The sequence below is a fragment of the Ambystoma mexicanum genome, chromosome 9, assembly GCF_040938575.1.
Source record: "Ambystoma mexicanum isolate Mex_15411 chromosome 9, UKY_AmexF1_1, whole genome shotgun sequence".
In the NCBI taxonomy this organism is placed as follows: domain Eukaryota; kingdom Metazoa; phylum Chordata; class Amphibia; order Caudata; family Ambystomatidae; genus Ambystoma; species Ambystoma mexicanum.
Genome location: NC_090931.1, coordinates 517,399,220 through 517,425,750, shown reverse-complemented (window position 1 = coordinate 517,425,750; position 26,531 = coordinate 517,399,220). Strand labels below are relative to the sequence as shown.

General features: G+C 47.5%; 1 protein-coding gene across 2 annotated transcripts in view; it reads left to right on the top strand.

The window, feature by feature from the left end:
• The window catches only part of PAFAH1B1 (platelet activating factor acetylhydrolase 1b regulatory subunit 1), a 1,367,099-nt gene that overhangs the window by 914,856 nt on the left and 425,712 nt on the right, over window positions 1-26,531 (top strand). For both annotated transcript variants that reach the window (XM_069615068.1, XM_069615067.1), the window contains exon 9: window positions 11,515-11,616. In XM_069615068.1, coding sequence (XP_069471169.1) covers window positions 11,515-11,616 — 102 coding nt within the window. The remainder of the gene's footprint in view (window positions 1-11,514; window positions 11,617-26,531) is intronic.

Sequence of the window (26,531 nt, the reverse complement as noted above, 5' to 3'; positions counted from 1 at the left end):
TGACTTGACAACCTTGCTAGGGGGCACCACCAAATCAAACAAGTAAGTTTGACTCGCCACAGAAACTCGATTGGCCACAGGTGAACTACCACAAAGCAATACATTTTTGGAGAGAGGCCCCGGCACAGTCAGAGCCATACTAAAACCCTCAATGAAATGAACTTTAGCAAGCACATCATTAAGAAAAAAACAAACCTCTCATAGTTCATACATGTTCATATTTTGGCCCCTGTCCATAGTATCGAAATTCTGGTTCAGAACTGGAAAAGAAAAAGCGTCCACTAAGGGCACTTCCTGAGCCAGAGGGACATAGCCTGTGTTATTACTGTATGACCTCGGCTCCGGAGAAGAAGCAGAAGGACCGGGCTGGTTGAAAATAAATTGGGTATCAGGTAAGGGGGGACAGCCATGACAAACGGTGGAAGGCTTTTCCTGATCCAAGCCTTGCGTTTGTGGTGGGAGAAGAGAAGCTCTAAACAATTCAACCTCCTCCATGCCCCTTGAAGGAAATCGAGAGCCATGCAGAGATTGGTAATAGGCCCACCCAAGAAGAGGCGGATATGTTTTGGCAAATTCGGGGGATACAACAGGTGCCTAAATAGAAACAGACGAAATTAAGTTGGATCCTACGCATTCAAGCAAATCCTCAGGATGATCATGAGTCAATGAGACTGAACAGTCTGGAGATGATGGTAAAGCATTGGAGTTTCTCAGTGACAGCGAAATTTGCTGTTCCGGCCAATTAGAAGCCCTTCCCAAATGATCAGTGAATGCTTCCAACTTGCTGACCGTGGTCTTGCCACTGTGCAAGCCTGGCATAGTACATAAGCACCTGGCTGCTGGTAGAAGATGAGGTGAAGGAAATAAAGTAAAATAAGACTCTCCTCAGCAACCAGCGCGAGGACTGCAGTACTTGCGGGATGGAGCAGTAAAAATCAAAGCAGGACTGCCCCATTACAATAAATACAAGTAGTGCAATTTAACAAGGAGCTCAAAGGCACCCTGGCCTGCAGTCACTTACTGATTAGAAACTACTAAAGATGCAAGCAGAGTGAATGGACGCTGTGCTGATGGTTGATTTCCTGATCAATGGTAGGACAAGCAAACCTTATGGAAGGAAGGGGAGAGAAGATTGTCAAAGCTGCCCGCCGCCACCTCCTCCCCCTCAATGGCTCCAGAGGCTGAGCAGAACACCACCACTAAGCAGGGCCGAGATAAGCAGTTCCCATGTACACAGGAAGGTGCAAAATCAGGAAGACCACAATTTAATTACAGGAGCACGACGCAGTGCGTCCCTTGCCCTGCGTCGTAAACCTCCTCTTCCTGTTCACAACGCTTTGGGGTTTGAAGGGCAATAATAAATGTCAAATAAGACAGGCAAGTACAATGTGGCGACCCTGACGCCCAGAGCTGCTGACACAAGAATGTTTGAAACGCAAATGATGCAATGTAAAAGGCGGCTCGTGTAAAGTCTTGCTGTTTACCCGGGGTGGAAAGAACAGAGCAGCAGGGTTACGCTGGTGCGTAAATGCGTGGGGAAAACAAGAACTGAAGTCTGTTGGGCTTGCGGCTTACCTTGTTTGCGGAAGCCGCAGCCTGTCACCCCAAACATGAAACACTGCTGCACTCAGCACAGGGTGCAAGTCTTTAAAGGGTGGTTCCTCCTGCTGGGATAACAGAAACCGAGGACCGATTCCTCAGACTTTCTCAGGTCTCTGCTTTCTGCTGCTGCTCCTTACACCACGGTACCACAAAACACATTGCTACACACCACTATTAATAAACTGTCCTGAATGAACTGAAATTTTGATGTATTTTTATTTGTTTTTATGTATGACTTTTTATATGTAGTGTGAAAGGCTAATTAACCAAATGCACTTAATAAAAAAAAAAAAAAAATAGTACCCGTTCCTCCATACGTCCCTCCATCCTCCCCCTAAAAAGGAACGTAGTTATGCTGTTTTAACCTAGCCAGCGAGTAAAAGGTGGCTGAGGTGTGGTGTCGGTCGGCGAAGCCAAAGGGGCGCATGCTCCTGGGACAAACTCTCAGCGCGCAGTTAAATTTAATGGGCAAAGCCTTTTTTCTTGTGTGAAAAAGGTTCCATTCCCGTCCCTAGCGAGGGACACCCATGCAGTATGGAGGAAAGGGGGCTATGGACTAGTATGTTGGTCAGTACGGTGAGTAACTTGTAATTTACAGGACTACTGACTCAAAAGCACTAATGTGAGATTGTTTTAAGCTTTGATGTACACAGTTTATAGGCTCTGCATTAGATTCCCGTAAGATCATAGAGGATGATGCTGAGACTATTTTCAAATACAATATTGCTGAGGAATTATTTGTTTCATTATGCCATTTTTAAAGCTCATACAATCTTTACAAGAGAATACATATGCACAATTGCTACATTTGAGTGCATTGATGTGGTTTCTATTCAGTCACTATATTGCAAGCATACATATTTGTTTTAGTGAGAACGGAGGAAATGCATGACATCTGTTAATCATTTGCACAAGCTAAATATTTGAAACTGTTCTACTGTCTTATAGTAAACATGTCAGTTGCTCAGGGTAGAAGGTTCTTTGCCATCAGTGCAGAGATACATTGCTCAGGGGCCTTGCATAGTATATAGCACTATACTCTGTCATACTACTTGCCACAGCCACATGTAGGCATTTTCTCCACCTCTAGGTTGGACTGTAGGTTCTGGTAAGTGTAGGATGAGAAATCCTTGTGCATTCTCAGTTAATACTTAATTTACGTCCACATTGTGGTCTTCCAATGTGACTATTGTCTTGATATTTGTATTGTACTATAAACTAATTGTATCACCCATACCTCTAGAGATGGTGCCAACTTCTACACCGCTTTAATATGATGAAAATCTTGACAACCTTGCTCAGTCTCGGATGTAAACCTGCTCTCCAAGTTAAAGTTGTTGGTGCTGGTGGATGTCACTGTTTTTTAAAAATGATTGTGATGATCAGATGTAGAATGACAGAGCATAAGAGCTCCACGGTTCTCCTTAGTGTGTTTTGGCCTAATTGGTGCAGTCACTTACTGTTCAAGGTTTAAAGGTGCTGAGAAATTGGGGCAAACATCACTGGGCAGGAGCTAGAACACCATGGAGGGATGATAAACTAATCTTTAGGAGCTCTCTCAGATTGTATACTGTTTTATAGTGTATTTAATTATGGACTCAAATGGGTAGGTAATGTTGACTGCCATATTTGTGCAAGAGAATAAGGGGGGGAATGGGCAGACTAAATAGTTCTTTCTAATCTATCAGAGTGTTAGGGAGAATTCTCATAAATGGTTGATTTCCCTTACCTAATGAGTCCCTCAGCAGCTTTGCTGGATTTCTAGGATTTATTTTTTTCACCTGGTAAGAGTGCAAGCCTTTTTTCCCACTCTTACATGGTTTCTGCTATGTGTCTTTCTACTTCCTCCAGCATTGGATCTTTCATGGATTCACATGCTTGGAATATTCCCCGTCGTCAGGCTGGGAATCCTCGGTAAGTTATATAGACATTTTCCATAGGAAAACTTCCAACACTTTTGTGTCAGATCTATGTCGTTTTGGGCCGCGTACGGCAGCGCCACTAGGACGTAGAGGTATAAATAGCACCGCCCCCGCGGCTCCCTCAGATTTCAACCGTCTTCCAAAGTATTGGGATTACCTCGAGTATCTACTATTTTATTAGGTTGAGCATTCTTCTTCGACTGTTTCTTTTCGAAAAATTGTCTGGAAAGGCGTTATTTCGTCCGTGTGATACATGCGGTCTTAAAGTGTATGGAGACGGGCATATGGACTGTATTTACTGTCTTCACCCTCCTCATACGGCGGACACGTGTGAGATCTGTCAGGGCTGCTCACAAAAGGCCCTAAAAGACCGCAACCATAGCCTGGTTACTTGGATCAGTGACGGAGCGGGTGCGTACCCGGCATCGGAGGTAGCCTCTACAGCCTCGAGATCGAAGTCTCCTGTGCCCCCTTGTCGCGCAGTGTCGGCGGAGCCTCCGGCAAAGAAATCACGTTCATCTGAAAAACGCCCCTCGGAGAAACATCATGCGAGGTCCTTCTCTTCACATAAGGCTTCTTCTCCCTCATCAAAAAAGGAGAGAAAAGACTCATCGAAATCCTCTTCGGGAGACCGTCATAAGTCTACCTCGAGTCGAGAGTCCTCGTCCCACAAGTCGAGTTCAAAAACAGCAGGAACGCCTCAAAGCCCTGTGCCACAGACTTCGACGACGGTCCGATCGTCGACGCCTGCTTTGTCTTCGGCGACGGCTCTTCCTACGGCTATTTCCTCAGGTCAAACAGCGCCTATGGAAAAGATGTCATCGTCGCCGGTGGCCCCATCGGTGGGATGGCAACCGGAGGTTTTTGATCTGATCCTGCCTGAGGCCTTGCTGCAACCAGAAGCGGCTTTCTCCATCTCGTCAGCGGAGGATGACGGTGGTCCGGTCGCACATCCAACCGATCTGGGATTACAACCAACTGGTTCGGTGTCCACTCTCGAGTGGAAGTGCCATTCCAGTTACCTCTTCCTTACTGAATCACCAGACAGTTCTGTCCCTGGAGGTGTTGAACACGTTACAGAAGCTGTTGGAGCGGTTGGACACACGGTTACCTCAGCCTAGTGTCCAGACAGTGTTACAGGCTTCGCCAGTCGTCGACGAGCCAGGCACGGCTCCTCGCCCTCCATCCAGAATTCCTACCGCTTACCCGGTTGAGGAAGATCGTTCTCGTCCACAGGAGGAACAACTGTCAGTCGGAACGTGAAGGGTCGGGTTCAGACATCTCGTTACCCCCCTCAAGGGACCCTACATGGGACTCTGAAGCGGAGATGGAAACGCCAAAGAGTCCGGCGCAGCCATCACCACCTGATGACGTGGGTTCTTTCCATGCCATGATGGGTAAGGCATGTGCAGAGTTTGGCCTAGTCCCAGAAGAAGAGAAAAAAGATTCTTCTCTTGCCCATATGATAAAAAAGAAAACAGTCGATATTTGCTATCCCCATTTTAGACCATGTCTGGCAGGAGGGACTAAAAGCCATGCGTCATCCTTTTTCGGAACCGGCAATAAAAGGTCGATTGGAAAAGAAATTCAAGGCTCCGGAATCGACTCCCAAGTGCTTGACGTCTCAACCTTCGCCGGAATCAGTGGTATCCGCTGCGGCGGCCAGAAAGGCAAGGTCGCAACACAAATGCACGACACCGCCAGACAACAAAGCTAGGAGACAAGATGCTTTTGGGAAGAAAGTGCTATCGGTTGGAGCGACTACAGTAAAAGCAGCCAACTCCCTGGCTATTATGGCCAGGTATGATAGAGAGATGTGGCATCGGCTGGCTCCTATCTTGGACCATCTGCCGGAAGAACACAGGAAATCTACCACGCTGCTCGTACGTGAGGGAGAAGAGGCTTCCAATCATTCCATTAACATTGCTGTCGACCTGGCGGAATCAGGCTTTAAGCAAATCAACAATGGCGTAGTGTTACGAAGGCAAGCCTGGCTTAAGTGCACGACGTTCAGACCAGAGGTACAATATAAGGTAATGGATATGCCGTGCGAAGGAGAACACCTGTTTGGCGAGAAAGTGGATGAGGCCTTGAAGGGCATGAAGAAGATTCTGACACGGCTCGTTCCCTTGGAGCCCTCCAGAGTGGTAGGAATTTTCGTTCCTTTCGTCCTTTCAGAGGAGCATCAGGTAACTCCCCGTTTGGATCATCTAGAGACCGAGGTTTCAGCAGACCCTCCTACTCTTCCCAAGGCTACAGACGTGCAGCCCAAGCTACTCGTAAAGGCAGAGATTACCAAACCTCCAGACGACGAGGCCCCTACTCCTCGTCGATGAAGGATAAACGGGCCAAAAGCCAGCAATTACAACTTTCAGGATGTCCTGGAGGGCATGGTGTCTCGTCACGTCGACGAGTAGGCGCGCATAACAGACCAATGGGTTTTGGACACAATACATCTGGGCCATTCTCTACAGTTCAAGGGCAAGCCACCACGCATTCCACCGGTGTTCTCGACGCAGCCCCACCTTCAAATACTAATGCAAGAGGTGGCGCTTATGCTGCAGAAAGGGGCTATAGAACTGGTCCCGGTGGCAGAAAGAGGACAGGGAGTGTACTCCCGTTACTTTGTCGTCAAGAAACCCAATGGAAAATGGCGTCCCATTCTAGATCTACAAACTCAACAAACTGCTCAAGAATCTAAAATTCAAGATGCTTACACTCCAAGAGGTGATCGGTTCGATACAACCGGGAGATTATTTGTCGTCGCTAGACCTTCAGGACGCATACTTCCATATCCTGATGCGTTGACGACACAAAAGATTTCTACGGTTCGTCGTCGGACGAACCCACTATCAGTTCAAGGTCCTCCCGTTCGGACTGAAATAGTCTCTCAGGACGTTCGCGAAATGTCTGGCTCCAGTAGCAGCCTGGTTAAGGAAAGAAGGTCATCATGTGTACCCTTATCTGGACGGTTGGCTAGCGAGGGGATTGTCTCCGGAAAGGGCACAGGAAAGTCTGAATGCCACCATGTGCCTCCTACAACGTTTGGGCTTCGCAATAAACTTTGAAAAGTCCTCCTTATCACCATCAAGGACCTTGGTCTTTCTGGGGGCGGAGTTCCAGACGCAGTCAGGACTGGTAAAGCCATCCGTCGAAAGGGTCTGACACCAGAGTGTCAGTGCGAAGGTACATGTCCCTACTGGGGAACATGTCGTCCTGCGAACCCTTAATCAACAATCGTCGTCTCCATGAGGCCGATTCAGGAATTCTTGGCGGATCGATGGGCACAGAGTCAAGGACATTGGTCGGACAAATTGACCATCAACAGCAAGCTCGTGCAGGCGCTTCAATGGTGGAGAGTTTCCATAAATCTGACAAAGGGAATGCCCTTGCTGGAACCGGTGTTCCAGATGACAGTGGTGAAGGATGCTTCTCTAACTGGATGGGGAGCTCATCTGGATTCCCTACAGGTTCAGGGTTGTTGGTCATCGGAGGAGTCTGGCCTTCAGATCAATGTGCTGGAGTTAAGGGCGATGCGCTGGGCCCTGAAATCCTTTCTTCCACGGATAAAGGGATCAGTTGTACGGATCATGACAGACAACACAACAATGTTTTATCTAAGAAAGTGGGGAAGAACTTGCTCCAGAACTCTGTCGACCGAAGCCCAGGAGATCTGGCATTGGGCCCTTCAGCAGAAGATATATCTATTAGCGTTCCACTTGCCAGGAGTCAAAAACGTCCAAGCAGACTCTCTCAGCAGGGAGATGAATCGACTACACGAATGGGAACTGAACGACCAACAACTACACCGTGTCTTCGAGAAATGGGGTCTGGCCCTCGATCTCTTTGCGACGAGAGACAACAGGAAATGCCCACAGCAAGGCTCACTAGGGGAAGCGTTCTTTCCCGTGGCCGGACAAGTTTCTGTATGCCTTTCCCCCGTTTCCGCTCATACGTCGGACGCTGCAATGGATCCAGATATCCATGTCGGGTGATCCTGGTGACCCCGTACTGGGCCAAACAAGTGTGGTTCTCCGATCTACTCCATCTTTCAGTGGCAGAACCAATGAGGTTCCAGAAAATCCCGAACCTTCTGTCTCAAGAGAAAGGGGTTGTTTGGCATCACGACCCGGACCGCCTCAGTCTGACAGCCTGGCTCCTGATTTCTCCGAGTTTGGTACGTTAGCGATTCCAGCGGACTGTCGTCGCATTTTGCAAGCTGCGAGGGTGCCGTCCACGAACGCGTCATATTCATACAAATGGAAGAGATTCTGCATATGGTGCGCAGGTCAACCAGGTTTGGTCCCGCTTAATATCACACTGGAACAGCTTCTACCATACTTGCTACTCCTAGCTCAAAAAGGCTGGTCTGTTGCATCCATAAAAGTGCATCTGGCTGCCATTTAGAGATTTTCTCGGAAGAGACATTCAACTCCGTTATTTAGTGACGGCTGATTAACCATTTCCTTAAAGGATTGTACCGAACCTTTCCTCCCACGAAAAAGTTTCCTCCAAGCTGGAGTCTTAACCTGGTTCTGGCAGCGCTGATGAAGGCCCCTTTTGAGCCGATGTCATCGTCATTGCAATTTTTGTCGTGGAAATTGGCTTTTCTGGTGGCTATTACTTCGGCTCGAGGACTGTCAGAAATACAAACTTTAGTGATCGATCCACCGTACTTGAGGTTTTTCAATAATAAAGTCGTGTTGGCTACTCTTCATTTCATTCCTAAAGTGCCTACCATGTTCCATAAGCACTCTTCTATAGTGCTGCCGATGTTTTTTTCCAACACCTTCGTCGGTTGCGGAGAAGACTCTCCATACATTGGACGTGAAAACAGCTTTAAAATTTTACCTCCATCGCACTCAAAGCTTCAGAGACACGAGAAAACTATTTGTGGCATATGGCCCTTCGGATAAAGGTAAACCGATCTCAAAACAAGGACTAGCCCAATAGGTGTCGTCCGCCATTTCCTTTTGTCACTCAAAAGCCGGAAAACCGCTTAAGAATTGTCCAAGGGCCCATTCGACGAGATCCGCTTCTTCGTCGACGGCATTGTGGTCCGGAATTCCGCTGGGAGATATGTCAGGCGGCTTCCTGGTCGGTACCACACACGTTTACCCGGCATTATTGCCTCGCACAGCAACATGCTGAAGATACACAGATGGGTTGTGCAGTCCTACGGCACCTGTTTCAATAAGGGAAGCCCCAATTAAGGGGTCACATCCTTCGGCTAATGTACTTTTAAGTGTGGTGGTTTCACTGTTAACATACTACAATGTGATGTTTTGCCATGATAAATATGCATTATGGTTGAGATATTGGTTTGCATACACACCTCCAACGTTGGGGGGGGGGGGGGGGGATACTGCTATACAATCTATTCTAAGCATGGGAATCCATGAAGGATCCAATGCTGGAGAAGGGAATAGTTTCATACCTGTAACTCCATTTCTCCAGCATTGGTATCTTTCATGGATTCACATGCGCCCGCCAGCCTCCCCTACGCATGCAAACCAGAGATCCCCCCCCATACTACTTTGGGGGCCGAAAATTGAGGGAGCGGAGGGGGCGGGGCTATTTATACCTCTCCGTCCCAGTGGCGCTGCCGTACGCGGCCCAAAACGACATAGATAGGACACAAAAGTGTAGGAAGTTTTCCTATGGAAAATGTCTATATAACTTACCGAGGATTCCCATCCTGACGGGGAATATTCTAAGCATGTGATTCCATGAAAGATACCAATGCTGGAGAAATGGAGTTACAGGTAAGAACCTATTCCCTTATGTGTAAACTTGGGAACTGGAGCCTCACCTACTCCATGTGCACCACTTTTTGTGCGTGTTACACAGCACCTTCAGTGCAGTGACACAGGGTTGTCTTTGAGACTTCCCACTGACTCTTATTTTTTCTGGGGCGGACTACTGTCCCCCAGAAACAGGTAAAGGTGCCATTAACTTTATATAGTCACTTTAAACCACAGACCTAGTACACCCCATTTTACATGGAGTATTGGAAAGGGTTAACTCTTATACCTTTTTCTGTGCCTCTTGGAGCCTTGTTTCTCTCCCTTAACATTAAGACTTGGCTGGTGGCAGTCGTATCTACCCTAACCTTTCTACCGCAATTATCTTTATATAAATGTTGTAATGTTTTAGGCTATTATATTAGCCTCGAACATAAACCCGCTTGACCAAATAGATTTTCTTTTGGTTCCGGCTGGGTTTATTCACCATTTCTTTTTTAGTCTTTCTCGTGTTTTTTCTCTACGCACCAAACTGGGGATGACTCCTTTGTTCGCTTTCTTTTCGCAGGCCTCTGTACAGAAGCCCTCCTTAAAGCGCCTGATAGTCTAGGTAGGCAGGATGTGACGGAGGGATCTTCTGAACCCTGCCGTGGGTTCCCTTGGTAACCCAAGTTGCACTCTTGTCTGATTGGCTAAGGGGACTGGCCTTGCCAGGCCAGCCACCCTGCTGTGTGAATGACGGCTAGGCTGTATGAATGGGGGAAAACTGCATAAAAAGCATGTCTCTGGGACTGGAAGAGCAGAGTCGCCACTGGAACGAAAGAACCAACAAGGAAATGGAAGAAGAGGACCCCTATCACGACTGAACCGCCCGGTGAAGCCCTGCTGCAGGTCTGAATCTCCAAATCCGACGACCGAGAAAATCCTTCAGGAAACTTCTTCCCTTGAGCTGGTGGGACCAACCAGTTCACCCAAACTACAAGCCAGGACCCCTCCTCTGCTCGAATTCGCTGTACAGAGCTACAGTGGGCCGGATAGCCAGGAAGGTCGGACCCTGCTTGAGTTTTAAGGAGCGCACCTTTTATTTGTTGTTTGGCTCTGCTGCTGGTTTCTTCCCTGGGTAGTGCAGGACCCTCCAGTCTTCCTACTTCTGATTAGTCCAACAGTCGCTTCAGGAGCCATGAACCTGCAGGAACTACCAGGAACGTCTGCCTCAGCTACAGCCCCCTCCGTTTTAAGGTACTGTGCAAATCGGTTGTGCGTTTTGCTCAGCCGCGGTAAAAGTGTTTGAAATCTTTCTCCAATCCGAGGGCTTGTCCTTCTCTTCTCTTTGAACTAACTTTTCTACCAACCAACCTCGTCCGGAATCTGTGTCACCAACTTTACCGCGAACTACCCTGAACTGTGTGATCTTGAGCAAAATACTTTGGCCCTAAGCCTTTTCTAGCTGATCGCCTCACTGTAGTCTCTCTTGTTAAATTGCCCCGAGTACTTACCTGTTGGTTTTGCCTAAATTCTAATAACTTTGTCTTTCCCTCCCTTTTAAATTGCTGGAGTGCCATTTTGCCCCCACTTCATTTTGTGAGCTTAACTTGTCTGGAATTTAAGGGAAGTGGTGTGGTGTATTTGATTGTGATTTTGATCTTGCTTAGAATAGTGAAATGTTATACAACTGTTAAGTAAATAAATATATATTCTTTTACTTGGAAACCTTGAGTCAGTGTTTGCCTGAATCATAGTAATTGCTCTCATTTGTGTAACTATTTGAACTGCTCATTTACTCGAGATAACTCTGGCTGCTCCGCTACTGCTACCACTATAACACTGTAGTACAGGCTTGTACCAAAGGTGAAATTGTACTGTCACTTGTAGTCTTAATTGTGTGTAGTGTTCCCAAAGGGTACTGCATATAATTCTGCCTAACACGGAGAATGGGTTTTTCCTAAAAATTGAAGATCTTAAAGTTGGGGACATGTTGGCTTAATCTGGTTGAACTCACGAAAAAAAAGTACTTATAACTAGTTGCCACTCTATATACTTACTGATTGTATTAAGGTCTGCTTTGGTAGGAGAAAAGTAGTGTTCTTCCAATGATGTTTTTAGTTTTAGTAAAGTTTAATCGCAAACATTCAATGAACTTAACTTGCCATGCTGTATAGAATCTGCCAATTGAATGTAGTAATTTGTGCGCAATGTTTTGTTTACAAATTAGTAAATTGTGCTTTATTTTAATATTTCTCCACAAGACAAAGAAGACTGGTAAACCTGGACCTTTCCTGCTTTCAGGATCCCGAGACAAAACCATTAAGATGTGGGACATAAGCATTGGAATGTGCCTTATGACACTCGTAAGTTTCAGATTAGTCCTGCACTATGCAAGAAGATTGTTGCATTTATAAACTGAGTGCTTATGCATTTAAACACACACATTCTTCACATTGCAACATGCACACCTGAAATTATTACAGGATAACTACTTCTAAACACATAGATGTTGCCACATACACTGGTCACATATAGAAGCTGTGTCACAAACCATGTTCAGTGTTGATGCTTGTCATTGCTGTGTACACCTACTTATTTTCTTTAAAGGGTAGTAATTCCCCGGATTTAAAGATAACCAACTACCCCATAGACAGACATTTTTAATTCTCATATGAACCATTTAAAAACAAATGGATTTTCATTTTATTCTTGAATGTGTTTTGTGCCTGCTTTGAATTTGTTAGGTTAGCTTACTGTTCATCATAGATCTTCATTATAACTCATAACATACTCGTAATATTAACTGGTCAAGATGATTCTGTGAAGCCCTCATAAATTCAGTAATTGGAAATAAAAATTGAAACTTAAATATTTTCATTTTTTTCCCCTATTGAAATTGTATTGAATTTAGAATACTTGGAATCCGTAACAAAATTGCAAACAAATGACCGAAACCAGATATGAAAACAACTACATTTCAGCAAACACCAAATACATCACATTGTGTACCTCTCTCCCGTGACTAATGCAAAGGAAAATGGGGAACCAAGGCATATATTGATATAATATACATGAAACGTGGCAATGTCTTGGTTAAGTAAGGCAAAACAAAACTATTTAACGACCAGGACACCACAACTAAAATAACATTAAACAATCATAAATTTTGGGGCGTACGGTACACAGTCATTCTGGTATATAAACTGAATAAAGTGGTTCCAGACACCAAGCTATTTTGTCTTTCACTATAAAGGATGTAATTTTGTCCATGGTGACTATCTGTATAACAAACCTTTGACCACCATTATCGAATGTTTTAAATTTCAATTATGGCCGACTGATTCGAGCCGCAACCAGCAAATGTGTAAACAGCTTGGTGCCATTTGTATTGGTTCTATGTTCATAGATCGGCAGGCTTTTTTTCTGCAGTTTTTTGCCAAAATATTTGTCCAAAATGTTTTTTTTTTCTTCTGATGCTTGTGAATCTGCTTAGTCTCATGCTATGCATATAGTCCGACATTGAGTGGTAATCACGCAGTATTGCATCTTCTCCAGCATTGGATCTTTCATGGATTCACATGCTTAGAATATTCCCCGTCGTCAGGCTGGGAATCCTCGGTAAATTATATAGACCTTTTCCATAGAAAAAGTTCGACACTTTTGTGTCCTATCTACGTCGTTTTGTTCCGTGCACGCCTGCACCACTAGGATGTAGAGGTATAAGTAGCCCCGCCCCCGCGGCTCCCTCAGATTTCAACCGTCTTCCAAAGTAGTGGAATTACCTCGAGTATCTACTATTTTATTAGGTTGTGCGTTCGTTCTTCTTCTTCGACTGTTTCTTTTCGAAGAATGTCTGGAAAGGCGTTATTTCGTCAGTGTGCTACATGCGGTCTTAAAGTATATAAAGGAGACAGGCATATGGACTGTATTTACTGCCTTCACCCTCATACGGCGGACACGTGAGATCTGTCAAGGCTTCTCGCAAAAGACCCTAAAAGACCGCAACAGACGCCTGGTTACTTGGCTCAATGATGGAGCGGGTGCGTACCCCGCATCGGAGGCAGGCTCTACAGCCTCGAGATCTAAGTCTCCTGTCCCCCCTCGTCGATCAGTGTCGGCGGAGCCTACGGCGAAGAAATCGCACTCATCTGAAAAACGCCCCTCGGAGAAACATCCTGCGAAGTCCTCCTCTTCACATAAGGCTTCGTCTTCCTCCTCATCTAAAAAGGAGAGAAAAGACTCATCGAAATCCTCCTCAGGAGACCATCATAAGTTTACCTCGAGTTGAGAGTCCTCGTCCCACAAGTCGAGGTCAAAAACGGTGGGAACGCCTCAAGGCCCTGCTCCACAGACTTCATCGACGACGATCCGGTCGTCGACGCCTGCTTTGTCTTCTTCCTTCAAACAGCACTTATGGAAAATATGTCATCGTCGACGGTGGCCCCGTCGGTGGGATGGCAACCGGAGGTTTTTAACCCGATCCTGCCTGAGGCCTTGCTGCAACCAGAAGCGGCTTTCTCCATCTCGGCGGAGGATGACGGTGATCCGGTCACACATCCAAACGATCTGGGATTACAACCAACTGGTTTGGGATCGCTCTTTAGTGGAAGTGCCATTCCAGTTACCTCTTCCATACTGAATCCCCAGGCGGTTCTGTCCCTGGAGGTGTTGAACACATTACAGAAGCTGTTGGAGCGGTTGGACACTCGGTTACCTCAGCTTGTCCCGACAGTGTTATAGGCCTCGCCAGTTTCGATGAGCCAGGCCCGGCTCCTCGCCCTCCATCCAGAATTCCTACCGTGTACCCGGTTGAGGAAGATCGTTCTCGTCCACAGGAAGGAGAACGGTCAGTCGGAACGTGAAGGGTCGGGTTCAGACATCTCGTTATCCCCCTTAAGGGACCCTACATGGGACTCTGAAGCAGAGATGGAAACTCTGAAGAGTCCGGCGCAGCCATCAACACCTGATATGGGTGCTTTCCATGCCATGATGGGTAAGGCATGTGCAGAGTTTGGCCTAGTCACAGAAGAAAAGAAAAAAGATTGTTTTCTGTTCGATCATATGGGCAAGAGAAGAAAGGTGATATTTGCTATCCCCATTTTAGACCATGCCTGGCAGGAGGGACTAAAAACCATGCGTCACCCTTTTTCAGAACCGGCAGTAAAAGGTCGATTGGAAAAGAAATTCAAGGCTCCGGAATCGACTCCCAAGTGCTTGACGTCTCAACCTTCGCCGGAATCAGTGGTATCTGCCGCGGCGGCCGGAAAGGCAAGGTCGCAACACAAATGCATGACCCCGCCAGACAACGAAGCCAGGAGACAAGATGCTTTTGGGAAGAAAGTGCTATCGGTTGGAGTGACTACAGTTAAAGCAGCCAACTCCCTGGCTATTATGGCCAGGTATGATAGGGAGATGTGGCATCGACTAGCTCCTATCTTGGACCATCTGCCGGAGGAACACAGGAAGTCTACCACGCTGCTCGTACGTGAGGGAGAAGAGGCTTCCAATCATTCCATTAACATTGCTGTCGACCTGGCGGAATCGGGCTTTAAGCAAATCAACAATGGCGTAGTGTTACGAAGGCAAGCCTGGCTTAAGTGCAAGACGTTCAGACCAGAGGTACAATATAAGGTAATGGATATGCCGTGCGAAGGAGAACACCTGTTTGGGGAGAAAGTGGATGAAGCCTTGAAGGGCATGAAAGAAGATTGACACGGCTCGTTCCCTTGGAGCCCTCCAGAGTGGTAGGAATTTTCGTTCCTTTCGTCCCTTCAGAGGAGCATCAGGTAACTCCCGGTTTGGATCATCTAGAGACCGAGGTTTCAGCAGGCCCTCCTCCTCTTCCCAAGGCTACAGATGCGCAGCCCAAGCTACTCGAAAAGGCAGAGATTACCAAACCTCCAGACGAGGCGCCTACTCCTCATCAACGAAGGATAAACAGGCCAAAAGCCAGCAATGACAACTTAGTGTCCTGAGGGGCAGAGTGTCTCGTCACGTCGACGAGTGGGCGCGCATAACAGACCAATGGGTTTTGGACACAATACATCTGGGCCATTCTCTACAGTTCAAGGGCAAGCCACCATGCATTCCACCGGGATTCTCGACGCAGCCCCACCTTCAAATACTAATGCAAGAGGTGACGCTTATGCTGCAGAAAGGGGCTATAGAACTGGTCCCGGTGGCAGAAAGAGGACAGGGAGTGTACTCCCGTTACTTTGTCGTCAAGACACCCAATGGAAAATGGCGTCCCATTCTAGATCTACGAGCGCTCAACAAACTGCTCATGAATCTAAAATTCAAGATGCTTACACTCCAAGAAGTGATCCGTTCGATACAACCGGGAGATTATTTGTCGTCGCTAGACTTTCAGGACGCATACTTCCATATCCCGATGCGTCGACGACACAATAGATTTCTATGGTTCGTCGTCGGACAAACCCACTATCAGTTCAAGGTCCTCCCATTCGGACTAAAATCGTCTCCCAGGACGTTCACGAAATGTCTGGCTCCAGTAGCAGCCTGGTTAAGGAAAGAAGGTCATCATGTGTACCCTTATCTGGACGATTGGCTAGTGAGGGGGATTGTCTCTGAAAAGGGCACAGGAAAGTCTGAATGCCACCATGTGCCTCCTACAACGTTTGGGCTTCGCAATAAACTTCGAAAAGTCCTCCTTATTGCCATCAAGGACCTTGGTCTTCCTGGGGGCGGAGTTCCAGACGCAGTCAGGACTGGTAAAGCCATCTGTCGAAAGGGTTTGGAAACTGCAGCAAAAAGCATCGGATTGGAAAGTCAACACCAGAGTGTCAGTGCGAAGGTACATGTCCTTACTGGGGACCATGTCGTCCTGCATACCCTTAATCAACAATTGTCGTCTCTTCATGAGACCGATTCAGGAATTCTTGGCGGATCGATGGGCACAGAGTCAAGGGCGTTGGTCGGACAAATTGACCATCAACAGCAAACTCGTGCAGGCGCTTCAATGGTGGAGAGTTTCCATAAATCTGACAAAGGGAATGCCCTTGCTGGAACCGGTGTTCCAGATGACAGTGGTGACGGATGCTTCTCTAACTGGATGCGGAGCTCATCTGGATTCCCTACAGGTTCAGGGGCGTTGGTCATCGGACATATCAATGTGCTGGAATTAAGGGCGGTGCTTTGGGCCCTGAAATCCCTTCTTCCACGGATAAAGGGATCAGTTGTACGGATTATGACCGACAACACAACAATGTTTTATCTAAGGAAACCGGGAGGAACTCGCTCCAGAACTGTCGACCGAAGCCCAGGACATCTGGCATTGGGCCCTTCAGCAGAAGATATATCTATGGGTGTTCCACTTGCCAGGAGTCAAAAACGTTCAAGCAGACTCTCAGCAGGGAGATGAATCGACTACACAAATGCGAACTGAACGACCAACAACTACACCGTGTCTTCGAGAAATGGGGTCGTCCGGCCCTCGATTTCTTTGCAACGAGAGATAACGGGAAATGCCCACAATACGCGAGCAGGTGGCCACAGCAAGGCTCACTAGGGGGAAGCGTTCTCTTTCCCGTGGACGGACAAGTTTCTGTATGCCTTTCCCCCGTTTCCGCTCATAAGTCGGACGCTGCAATGGATCCACAGATATCCATGTCGGGTGATCCTGGTGGCCCCGTACTGGGCCAGACAAGTGGAGTAGATCTGAGAACCACATCTTTCAGCGACAGAACCAATGAGGTTCCAGAAAATCCCAAACCTCTATCTCAGGAGAAAGGGGTTGTTTGGCATCACAACCCCGACAGCCTCAGTCTTACATCCTGGGCCCTGATTTCTCCGAGTTTGGTACGTTAGCGATTCCAGCGGACTGTCGTCGCATTTTGCAAGCGGTGAGGGCGCCGTCCACGAATGCTTCATATTGATACAAATGGAAGAGATTCTGCATATCGTGCGCAGGTCAACCAGGTCTGGTCCCACTTGATATCACACCGGAACAGCTTCTACCATACTTGCTACTCCTAGCTCAAAGGCTTGTCTGTTTCATCCATAAAAGTGCATCTGGCTGCCATTTCGAGATTTACTCAGAAGAGACATTCAACTCCGTTATTTAGTGACCGGCTGATTAAATATTTCCTTAAAGGATTGTTCCGAACCTTTCCTCCCACGAAAAAGTTTCCTCCAAGCTGGAGTCTTAACCTGGTTCTGGCAGCGCTGATGAAGCCCCCTTTTGAGCCGGTGCCATCGTCATTCAAATTTTTGTCGTGGAAATTGGCTTTTCTTGTGGCTATTACTTCGGCTCGACGACTGTCACAAATACAAGCTTTAGTGATCGATCCACCGTACTTGAGATTTTTCAGTAATAGTCGTGTTGGCTACTAATCCTCGTTTCATTCCTAAAGTACCTACCATGTTCCATAAGCACTCTTCTATAGTGCTGCCGACGTTTTTTCCAACACCTTCGTCGGTTGCGGAGAAGACTCTCCATACATTGGACGTGAAAAGAGCTTTCAAATTTTACCTCCATCGCACTCAAAGCTTCAGAGACACGAGACAGCTATTTGTGGCTAATGGCCCTTCGGCTAAAGGTAAACCGATCTCGAAACAAGGACTAGCCCGATGGGTGTCGTCTACTATTTCCTTTTGTCACTCAAAAGCCGGAGAACCGCTGGAGAAGCGTCCAAGGGCCCATTCGACGAGATCCACTTCTTCGTCGACGGCATTGTGGTCCGGAATTCCGCTGGGAGACATCTGTCTGGCGGCTTCCTGGTCGGTACCACACACGTTTACCCAGCGTTATTGCCTCGAACAGCAACATGCTGAGGATACACAGATGGGTTGTGCAGTCCTACGGCACCTGTTTCAATAAGGTAAGCCCCAATGAAGGGGGGGTCACATCCTTCGGCTAATGTACTTTGAAGTGTGATGTTTTCACTGTTAACATACTATCAGGTGATGTTTTGCCATGATAAATATGCATTATGGTTAGGGTGATATTGGTTTGCATACACACCTCCATCTATGAGGGATACTGCTCTACAATCTATTCTAAGCATGTGAATCCATGAAAGATTCAATGCTGGAGAAGGGAATAGTTTCTTACCTGGTACATTGGTATCTTTCATGGATTCACATGCGCCCGCCGGCCTCCCCTGGCATGCAAACCAGATGTCCCCCCATACTACTTTGGGGGTCGAAATCTGAGGGAGCCGTGGGGGCGGGGCTACTTATACCTCTACGTCCTAGTGGCGCAGGCGTGCGCGGCCCAAAACGACATAGATGGGACACAAAAGTGTCAATTTTCCTATGGAAAAGGTCTATATAATTTACCGAGGATTCCCAGCCTGACGACAGGGAATATTCTAAGCATGCAAATCCATGAAAGATACCAATGCTGGAGAAATGGAGTTACAGGTAAGAAACTATTCCCTTATCTTTCGAGGATCGAAAGGGGACGTCGACATGGGCGTGCATGTAACACTATCCGTAACGTGATGTGTAGTGTGCCAAAGAGCCTTAACGTTTTGAGTTCCCACGGATCGTTTTTTTTTTTTCGCCCAGGTAGCTGGTCACTGTATGCGTAGCTCGAAATATTGCTAATATAATATCATTGTGTACAACCTCCGGTCGTTAGTATTATTCGTCCCTTTCTTCGACTCCTTCACAGCCAACGCCGAAGACATCTCCAGACTTCAGCGGCTGTTGCTCCGGTCATCTGTCGACCACGTGGCCTCGGCCTTCAGGCCAGGCCTAGATAGTGAGAGAGAGGTCCAGGGCTCTGTTTCTTTTCAAGACTACATTTCCTTCTCCCCTATTTTCCCTTCTGGTTTTACTGTCGCTATAAACCGGAGCTATAGAATAGACACCTTTTTTAAATTTTACCCTGCTTGTAAAGGCAAGTATCCCTGGAAAGAGACACACCAGAGGGGTAATAAGTGTCTACCTCGAGAACACCACGAGGAGTCCTGTCAGTCTTGCAAGCTTTTACATCCTAAGATAAAAGAACAGCGAGTTAAAACGGTCGGCGGCCTACGCCTTGATGTAAGCTGAGGGTAGCTCCCCCGCCACCTCAGGCTCCGAGAGTGACAAAGAATTGGGCAACAGCCGTGGCTCTGAGCGGCTCCAAGTTGTCCGGGCAGGCAGGCCACTGGTTCTGCTATGCGGAGTGTACACTCCGGCGACAGGGACTCTTACACTAAACACAAAGGAAAGCACACAAACCCCCCCGGGCCACCTCGACGGACTCGTCGGGACGGGCAAAGTCACCAACGGGTACACTGATATCTTCGGAACCCACCGATCCACAGGGTCAGTAGCTCGCCCTGCAACAGTCTAGGCGGCATGCGTCTGGGCACTCAAGTGACAAGATCAGCACCAAAGTCCATAAGAGTGCCGAGACGCCTGATAAGAGTGCACCAGCCCATAATGTTTTGGCAGCGTCGAAAACCGCGACAAAGCCCCGAGTGCCGTCAAAATCCCTTCCAGACATGCAGGAGATCCGCGAGAGTATCGCAAACATCATCTCGGTAGCAAATAGGCCTAGAGACACGTCAAAGGACACGTCTGTCTAAGACTGTCAGACAAAACCTGATGGCCTAAGAACAAAGGTCTCCAAGAAGAGCCAAACCCCCACCCCACACCCCCCCCCCCCCCCCAAGAGACCCCTCTGGGTCTTCCTTATAGACCAGGGATAGGTTTGAGGGATATAGGAATGCACTTTTTGAAATTTGTGGACTTTTTAGAGAAGGTGATTACTCCTAAAAGACATAGGGAGGAAGACCTCTATCCTACTAAGTCTAAATTTCAAAGGACCTCCAATCACTCTCCTCATGAGGTGTTTTATCTAACAGAACAAGAGGAGACCCCCAGGACCCTTATGATCAGGGTGAGGATCTCTTTGAAGGACCTATAGCCCATTTCCCAGATTGCTGTGAGGATCAACAGGTGGGTGAAGCACCATGGCTCACTGACAATACCCCTGACCCAGACACATTGAACATGGATCCTTCCTCATCTCCTATAAAACAGGCATCTCCCACAGATGACCAGATGGTATTCAATGCTATACTGAAAAAGCGTCACAACACTTTTCCAGATTGCCATGCAAGAGGCGGTGCAAGACCGCGACTTTGTGGAGGACATTTTGAAAGAGAAAGCACCTGCAAGCCAGTCGATACTTCTAAACTCCATCAAAAGGCATATGGCCCCTTCTTTGCACACTCAATCGCAAAGAAGGGCAGATAACCCACTGGTTGAAATTTTTCCGCCCCTCTCCTACAGACCCACTCTACATCCGTTGACATGCCACTCCAGATTCCCTAGTGGTCACAAAAACTAGGAAGAGAGCAGGGGAACCCTAGTCCACGGCAGATGTACCACCGGAAAATGACTGCATGAAATTGTATGCCCTTGGTAAGTGCATCAGAACAGAAGCAATACCACATTGTCTAGTTAGTGATGCCCAGTGGAATCTACTGCAGGAAGGCCTAGAGCCAACCCGGTCACGCCTGCTTGCGGTTGTGTCAGAGAGGAGGCAGGTGAATCAAAACATTCTCAAAAACACCCTGGATGCTGCAGAGACAGCTGCAAGAACACTAGCCCAAGGTATCTTGTTGAAAAGGCACGCATGGTTAAAGAATTTGGGGTACGAACCGTAAACAAAAGCAATCCTCATTAACAAACAGGTAGAAGAATCTAACCTGTTTGTAAAGGCGGTGGATGAGGCTTTAGAGACTGCAAAAAAAGGAACATGAGACCTTCAAGTCACTAAATCAGATAACTCGGAGACCCTATCAGCAGCAAGGGGGTAATTCTCGCCGACAATCTTTCCCACGTTCCCCCCACAGTCTGTACAGAATGGTAAATACATGGTCCTCAGGACAGGGGGCAGCTGCTTCTACCCAATAGCAGCCAAGGGGACTGCGCCGTGGCAAAGGAAGGGGTAGAAGCACCACCCCTAGAGGCTCCACTGCCTCAAATCAAAAATGACTTACTGATCCGGGTCCCCTCCCATGCATACCCGGTCAGGGGACGGATAACATAATTCTTCGACGTATGGGAGGGAATTACCAGACCAGTGGGTGCTCAAGCTGGTCACCCACGGTTATTGTATATAGTTCAGCCGACTACCTTCTTACCGGCCACCAACGTTCAGGCGAATGACGCCAAAACATCTGAAGATCTTACTACAAGAGGTAGAGATCCTGCAAGAAAAGGGCGCGATTGAAGTCTTCCCCGTTCTACAGGTAAACAAGGGTATTTATTCAGTGTACTTCCTTGTACCCAAAAAGATCTCACCATGCGCCCAGCGAACAAATTTGTCAAACCACAAGTTTTGTATGACAACACTGCAAGAGGTAATCCCTCTACTAAGTCAGGGGGATTACATACCAACATTGGATATGAAAGATGCATAATTTCATATTTCAATGCTGCCAGCACACCGAAAATACCCAAGGTTCATGATAGAAGACAGACTATCAATTCAAGGTCCTTCCCTTCGGCATTGCCTCAGCCCCAAGGGTATTTACAAAGGTACTAGCGGCGGCTCACCTGAGCAGGCAGTCCATTCCAGTCTTTCCTTAGTAAATTCAGTAGCCTTGGTCCCGGAGGCCCATTAGATGAGATTTGCCTTTCAGCTCCCTTGGTCTCCCCGCCCAGGGTGTACAGATTTGGGAAGACCAACCCTAGTATCCGCCCACCACAAAGACCATTACTGCCTGCTACAAATGGAACTCTGTGGAAACCTTACACGTTAACCTCGGAAATGTTAAAAATCTAAGCAAAGATTTTTCTTTCACAAATCGAAGAAATTCAAAAATCCCACTTCGGTGCAATCCCAGAAAGGTTTGCCTGCTCTGTTTGAGATCGATTTAGTGCCTGATCCTAGGATGCTGAATGAACCTCACAATTATGTTGACCTATGAGAACCGGCCTCCAATAGTTCTGGAAAACATATGACTAATTTGGAAGGCTAGCCTAGTAGTACTAGATCGGAGGAGGTGGCCCGACAGCGAAACCAAGTTTGGGATGTGAATTGTGACCAAACCCCAGTCACATCACCTCTGGATGAGGATATTCTAGGGGTAATGGAAACGGCGAAAACTGAGGAATCGCCTGAAAAAAATAGCCTATTGATGTAGAGCGAATAGCTGCCTTGACCATAACCGTACACATATATGAAGCTCCATGAGACGCTAAATGAGCAAATAAGAGATCAATCCACCTTAATAGCTGTGCTACATTCAAAGGTTTTGTGAGGGCTATTCAAACAAACCTTGAAGAATACAGAGCAAATCACGAACATCTTGAACAGCATAGTTGATCCCATTATAGAAGAAAAAAACAAAAGGAGAGCTGATATTAATAATTCGAAATAGGCAACATCACTTCAGATGTTAACACGACGTCACGGACAAATGAAATAATACATGTAAAGCCAGTGACTTTGGGGGCCCCGAAAATGGGTGATAATGGAAAATAATAATCTGATTACGAAGTATCCAGACTCTACTGAAGAGCAGGAACAGGGGATCACACTCAATGGTGAACAAAGTCTCCCCGTGCAAAGGCAAGAAAGACATCCCAAAACACTGGAAGAACTGCAAGAGACAAGACTTCAAAAAGTGTGGATATTCCCGAACTATTGCAGAAAGGACCATCTAGCAACAATATGCGCCCTGATAAATTGAGGGAGAGTTTGCCCAACCGAAATGACCCTCATACTGATTTAAATGAAGATCAAAGGGAAGTACTTACAAATTTGTCGATGTATACTAAAACGGAGGGTGAAGATTCAACCTCTGAGATCGAAAGGACAAACTCGGCTCTGCAGGGCAGGGTAAACCAAATTGAAGTTACAGCATACTATGAAGATGAGTCGGATAACAAGGACATTGAAATACAAGACACATCGCCAAGGTCAAACTCAACCCTAGTTATATGGAAACCAATTCAGGTGCAAAAATATTTCACAACAGTACAGGTGAGAATAGGTAAGAAAAAATGTATGGCTGAAATTGAGGAACCTCTACCAGCGAAAACTGACGCCTTCAAAGCTCCAACTGGTCAGATGAGAAATACTGGTTAATAGTTCTTCGTTGCAGGGAGGAGTAAAAAGGAAACCAGCATTTGTGTCGGACTCGGAAGATTAACTAACCTCTGAATTTGTACCACTGAAATCTAGGGATTGTTTAAATAGAAAAGTGAGTGCATTTCAAACTATGGACGAGAAGAGAAACTATCCACAAGCAAATTAACGAGTAGAGACTAAACCAGACCTGTAGATAAGGAAGGAAGGCGAAACATTTTGTGGCTGATGCATTGTATTCCATCATTGAGAGATGTTGAGTAGAGCGACATCCATCGAATTGTTTTCCCGGAGGATAAAAGACTTGAGGCAATAATTTGTCACCTGCAGGTGGAAAAAGAACCGGCTATTGGAAGCTGCACGAAGATTAATTTCTATGGGCTTCTCACTGCGCGAATATGATGGAGAAGAAATGCGAGGAAGACCAAAAGACTTGTATGATAATGAATCCAGTACGTAGAAGGAATAGACAGAAAACACAGAAGATACAAAATATAAGGGTGTTCAAGATGCATGTCTTGTAGACATAAAACCATTACAAAAAAAAGAAAATTACAAAAAACTGTGGACACTCGTAAAAGAAGCAATGCTGGGTCACAGAGTACATCCATGGTCAAAACAGATTTGGAGGAAAACGGCCTGGTTCGCTGGAGTGCTGGCCGGAGAGAACCCTACTACATAGCTTGCAACATCTAGAGCAGCCGGTCACCCTAAAGACCTGGGCAAGAAAGTCTTTGGCATCATGGAACACGCAAGGCTTCGCCCACCTCTTTAGTGCTAGTGATCTATGATTTGAAGATTATGAAATCTGCCTTCAGGAGACCTGGCTGCGTGAACTTCCTTTACTAGAGGGGTATTCAGTTTATATCAATCCTGCATTTAAGGGATTGTCGGGGTGACCTATTGCCAGCTTGTTAATTGCCGTAAAAAAACACCTTAAAAGCTCAGGTGATTAAATAATGTTGCCCCTCACCCTGGATTCAAGCGATTTAGTTGACGCAGGACCGAATGTGGTCCACCAGATGATAAATCTTCAAATTTTTAACCTTTATTGAATCCGTTAGGAATAATGGGTGAAGATTTTGTAAAGACTGTTAGACGCAATAGATAATGCAAGGGAGCTAAAGTCTAACTTGAAAATCTTAATATGTGGAGACCCAAGCATCTACTGTTTCAACGAAAAAGCCATTATTATAACACATGTTCTGATGCTTGTTAGTCTGCTTAGAATCACATGCTGTGCATATGGTCCCACATCCAGTGGTAACCGCGGAGTATTGCATCTTGTCTTTCAGGGACCGAACGGGGACGTCGGCATAGGCGTGTCTGTAACACTATCCCTATCATGACGTGTGTAGTACCCAAAATCCCTCACGCGCAGAGGTCCCTCAGATTGTTTTTTTCCGCCCAGATACTGGTCGCCCTTAGCGGAGCTCTTACTAGAGACATTGTTTCTCCAGCATGGGGTCTGGCATGGATTCACATGCTCATGAATATTCCCCGTCGTCAGGCTGGGAATCCTCGGTAAAGACAAATCGGTATCAGTTTCGTTTCTGATCTGTCTTTCGTAGTAGTAACCAATCACTGATCTCTGCGTCATACTGACCACAGCCAATGACTGCCATCTCCCTAAGCCCCGCCTCTGGCAGCCATCTTCAGATTTTTACCGCACGTTCAAGTGTTGGGATCCTCGTGCTATTGCTCTCGAGCTTTAGTGCCTTTTTCGCGCTTTTTCTTAGGAAAATGTTCTCTTTTTCGGTCAAAACAGCCTCAAGCTCCACCGTTTCTTTATCCGATCAACGGGGACCCGTGTCGGATTCTTCTACGCCCCTCAAGGGTGAAGATTTCGTTGAGCCACGCTTTTGGGGGACTCCAGAAGTTTCTCAGGCCCATCTCGATCATGGCCCACGAGAAGGGAAGCTCGACGCCCGGAAAGCTGTTCAGGGTCTGCCCTGGATGCCAGCTTCAGAATGTCTTTAAGGAGGACGAACACTCCCTTTGCCTCCACTGCCTGCATGAGGACAAGACGAACGTGGAGAAGGACTGCGTTTTGCGGCAATATGTCGGAGCGGACCATGAAGGACCGCCATCTGCGTCTCGCCAACTGGCTGGAAGGGAAGAGCCCGTCAGGCGAGAAGTCCGAGCGGTCTTCTAAGACCTTTGAGGGCGCCCCGCCGACGGGGGTCCAACAGAAGGCCAAGCACCGCGAGTCCGCTGGCACCGTGAGCGCTGAACGGTCGAGCTCTACGGGTGCCAGGCAGGGCGCCTCCTCCCCTGCGCCATCAACCATGAGCCAACGCTCTGGCTCGGGTAAGAGGAAGGAGAGACCCTGGTCGAGCTCGAAGGCCCCATCGGAGGGGGGAGCGTGGCGGTGACCCTCCCCCCAAGGAGAAGGCGGTGAGCGCACCTAAGGTGGTGAAAGCCTTAATCCATCCGGCCAAGCCCTCTATCGATACTGTCGCGGCGGCCCTGGCTCAGCCTGTGGAGGCTACACCAGTGGTGGCGGCCTCGGGGCCCAGAGTCTCCCTGCCACCGAGGAGGGAGTCCTCTTTCATGCCCATCGACGGGACCCCCGTGAAACCTCCGGAGAAGAAAAGGGGGGGGCGGCAGGAGGTCGTTGTGGATTCGGACTCAACCTCTGAGGCGGAGCTGATCGAAGTCTTAAGCCACAGCGTTGGCGTGGAAGAAGACCAGCCCGTCGGGAGGGACCCCGACGTAGGAGACGACGAGAACGTCGAGGGTGCCGACGGGGCTCCTGACCGCCCGTCGGACTCCCCTCAACCAGTGCCGCAAGACAACTCGGCGGCCATTTTGTTGGCTATACAGTCCTTATGCTCGGAGATAAGGACGAGATTGCCGTTACCACCAACGGAGGAACCTCTCCCGACGGGGGACCCGGAGCCAGGCCCTTCTGGGAGCCCTCCTCCTAAGAGAAGGATTTATCCTCCACCTCCCGCGACGGGCACATACGACGAGGTTTACGACGAGCATCTCCCGTCGTCACCTCCTCCCCGGGCTTCCCTGCCCAACGAGATTGGATTGTTTCATGCCATGATCGCCAGGGCATCCGAGCTTTTCCAGCTCTGCCCGGAAGAGAAGGAGGAAGGTTTCCTTTATCAACGGCGCGAGACCAAGAGGAAGACGGTCCTCGCTGTACCTCTACTGGACGATATCTGGGATGAGGGTCTCGCCCTCCTCAAGAACCCATCCACAACGCCT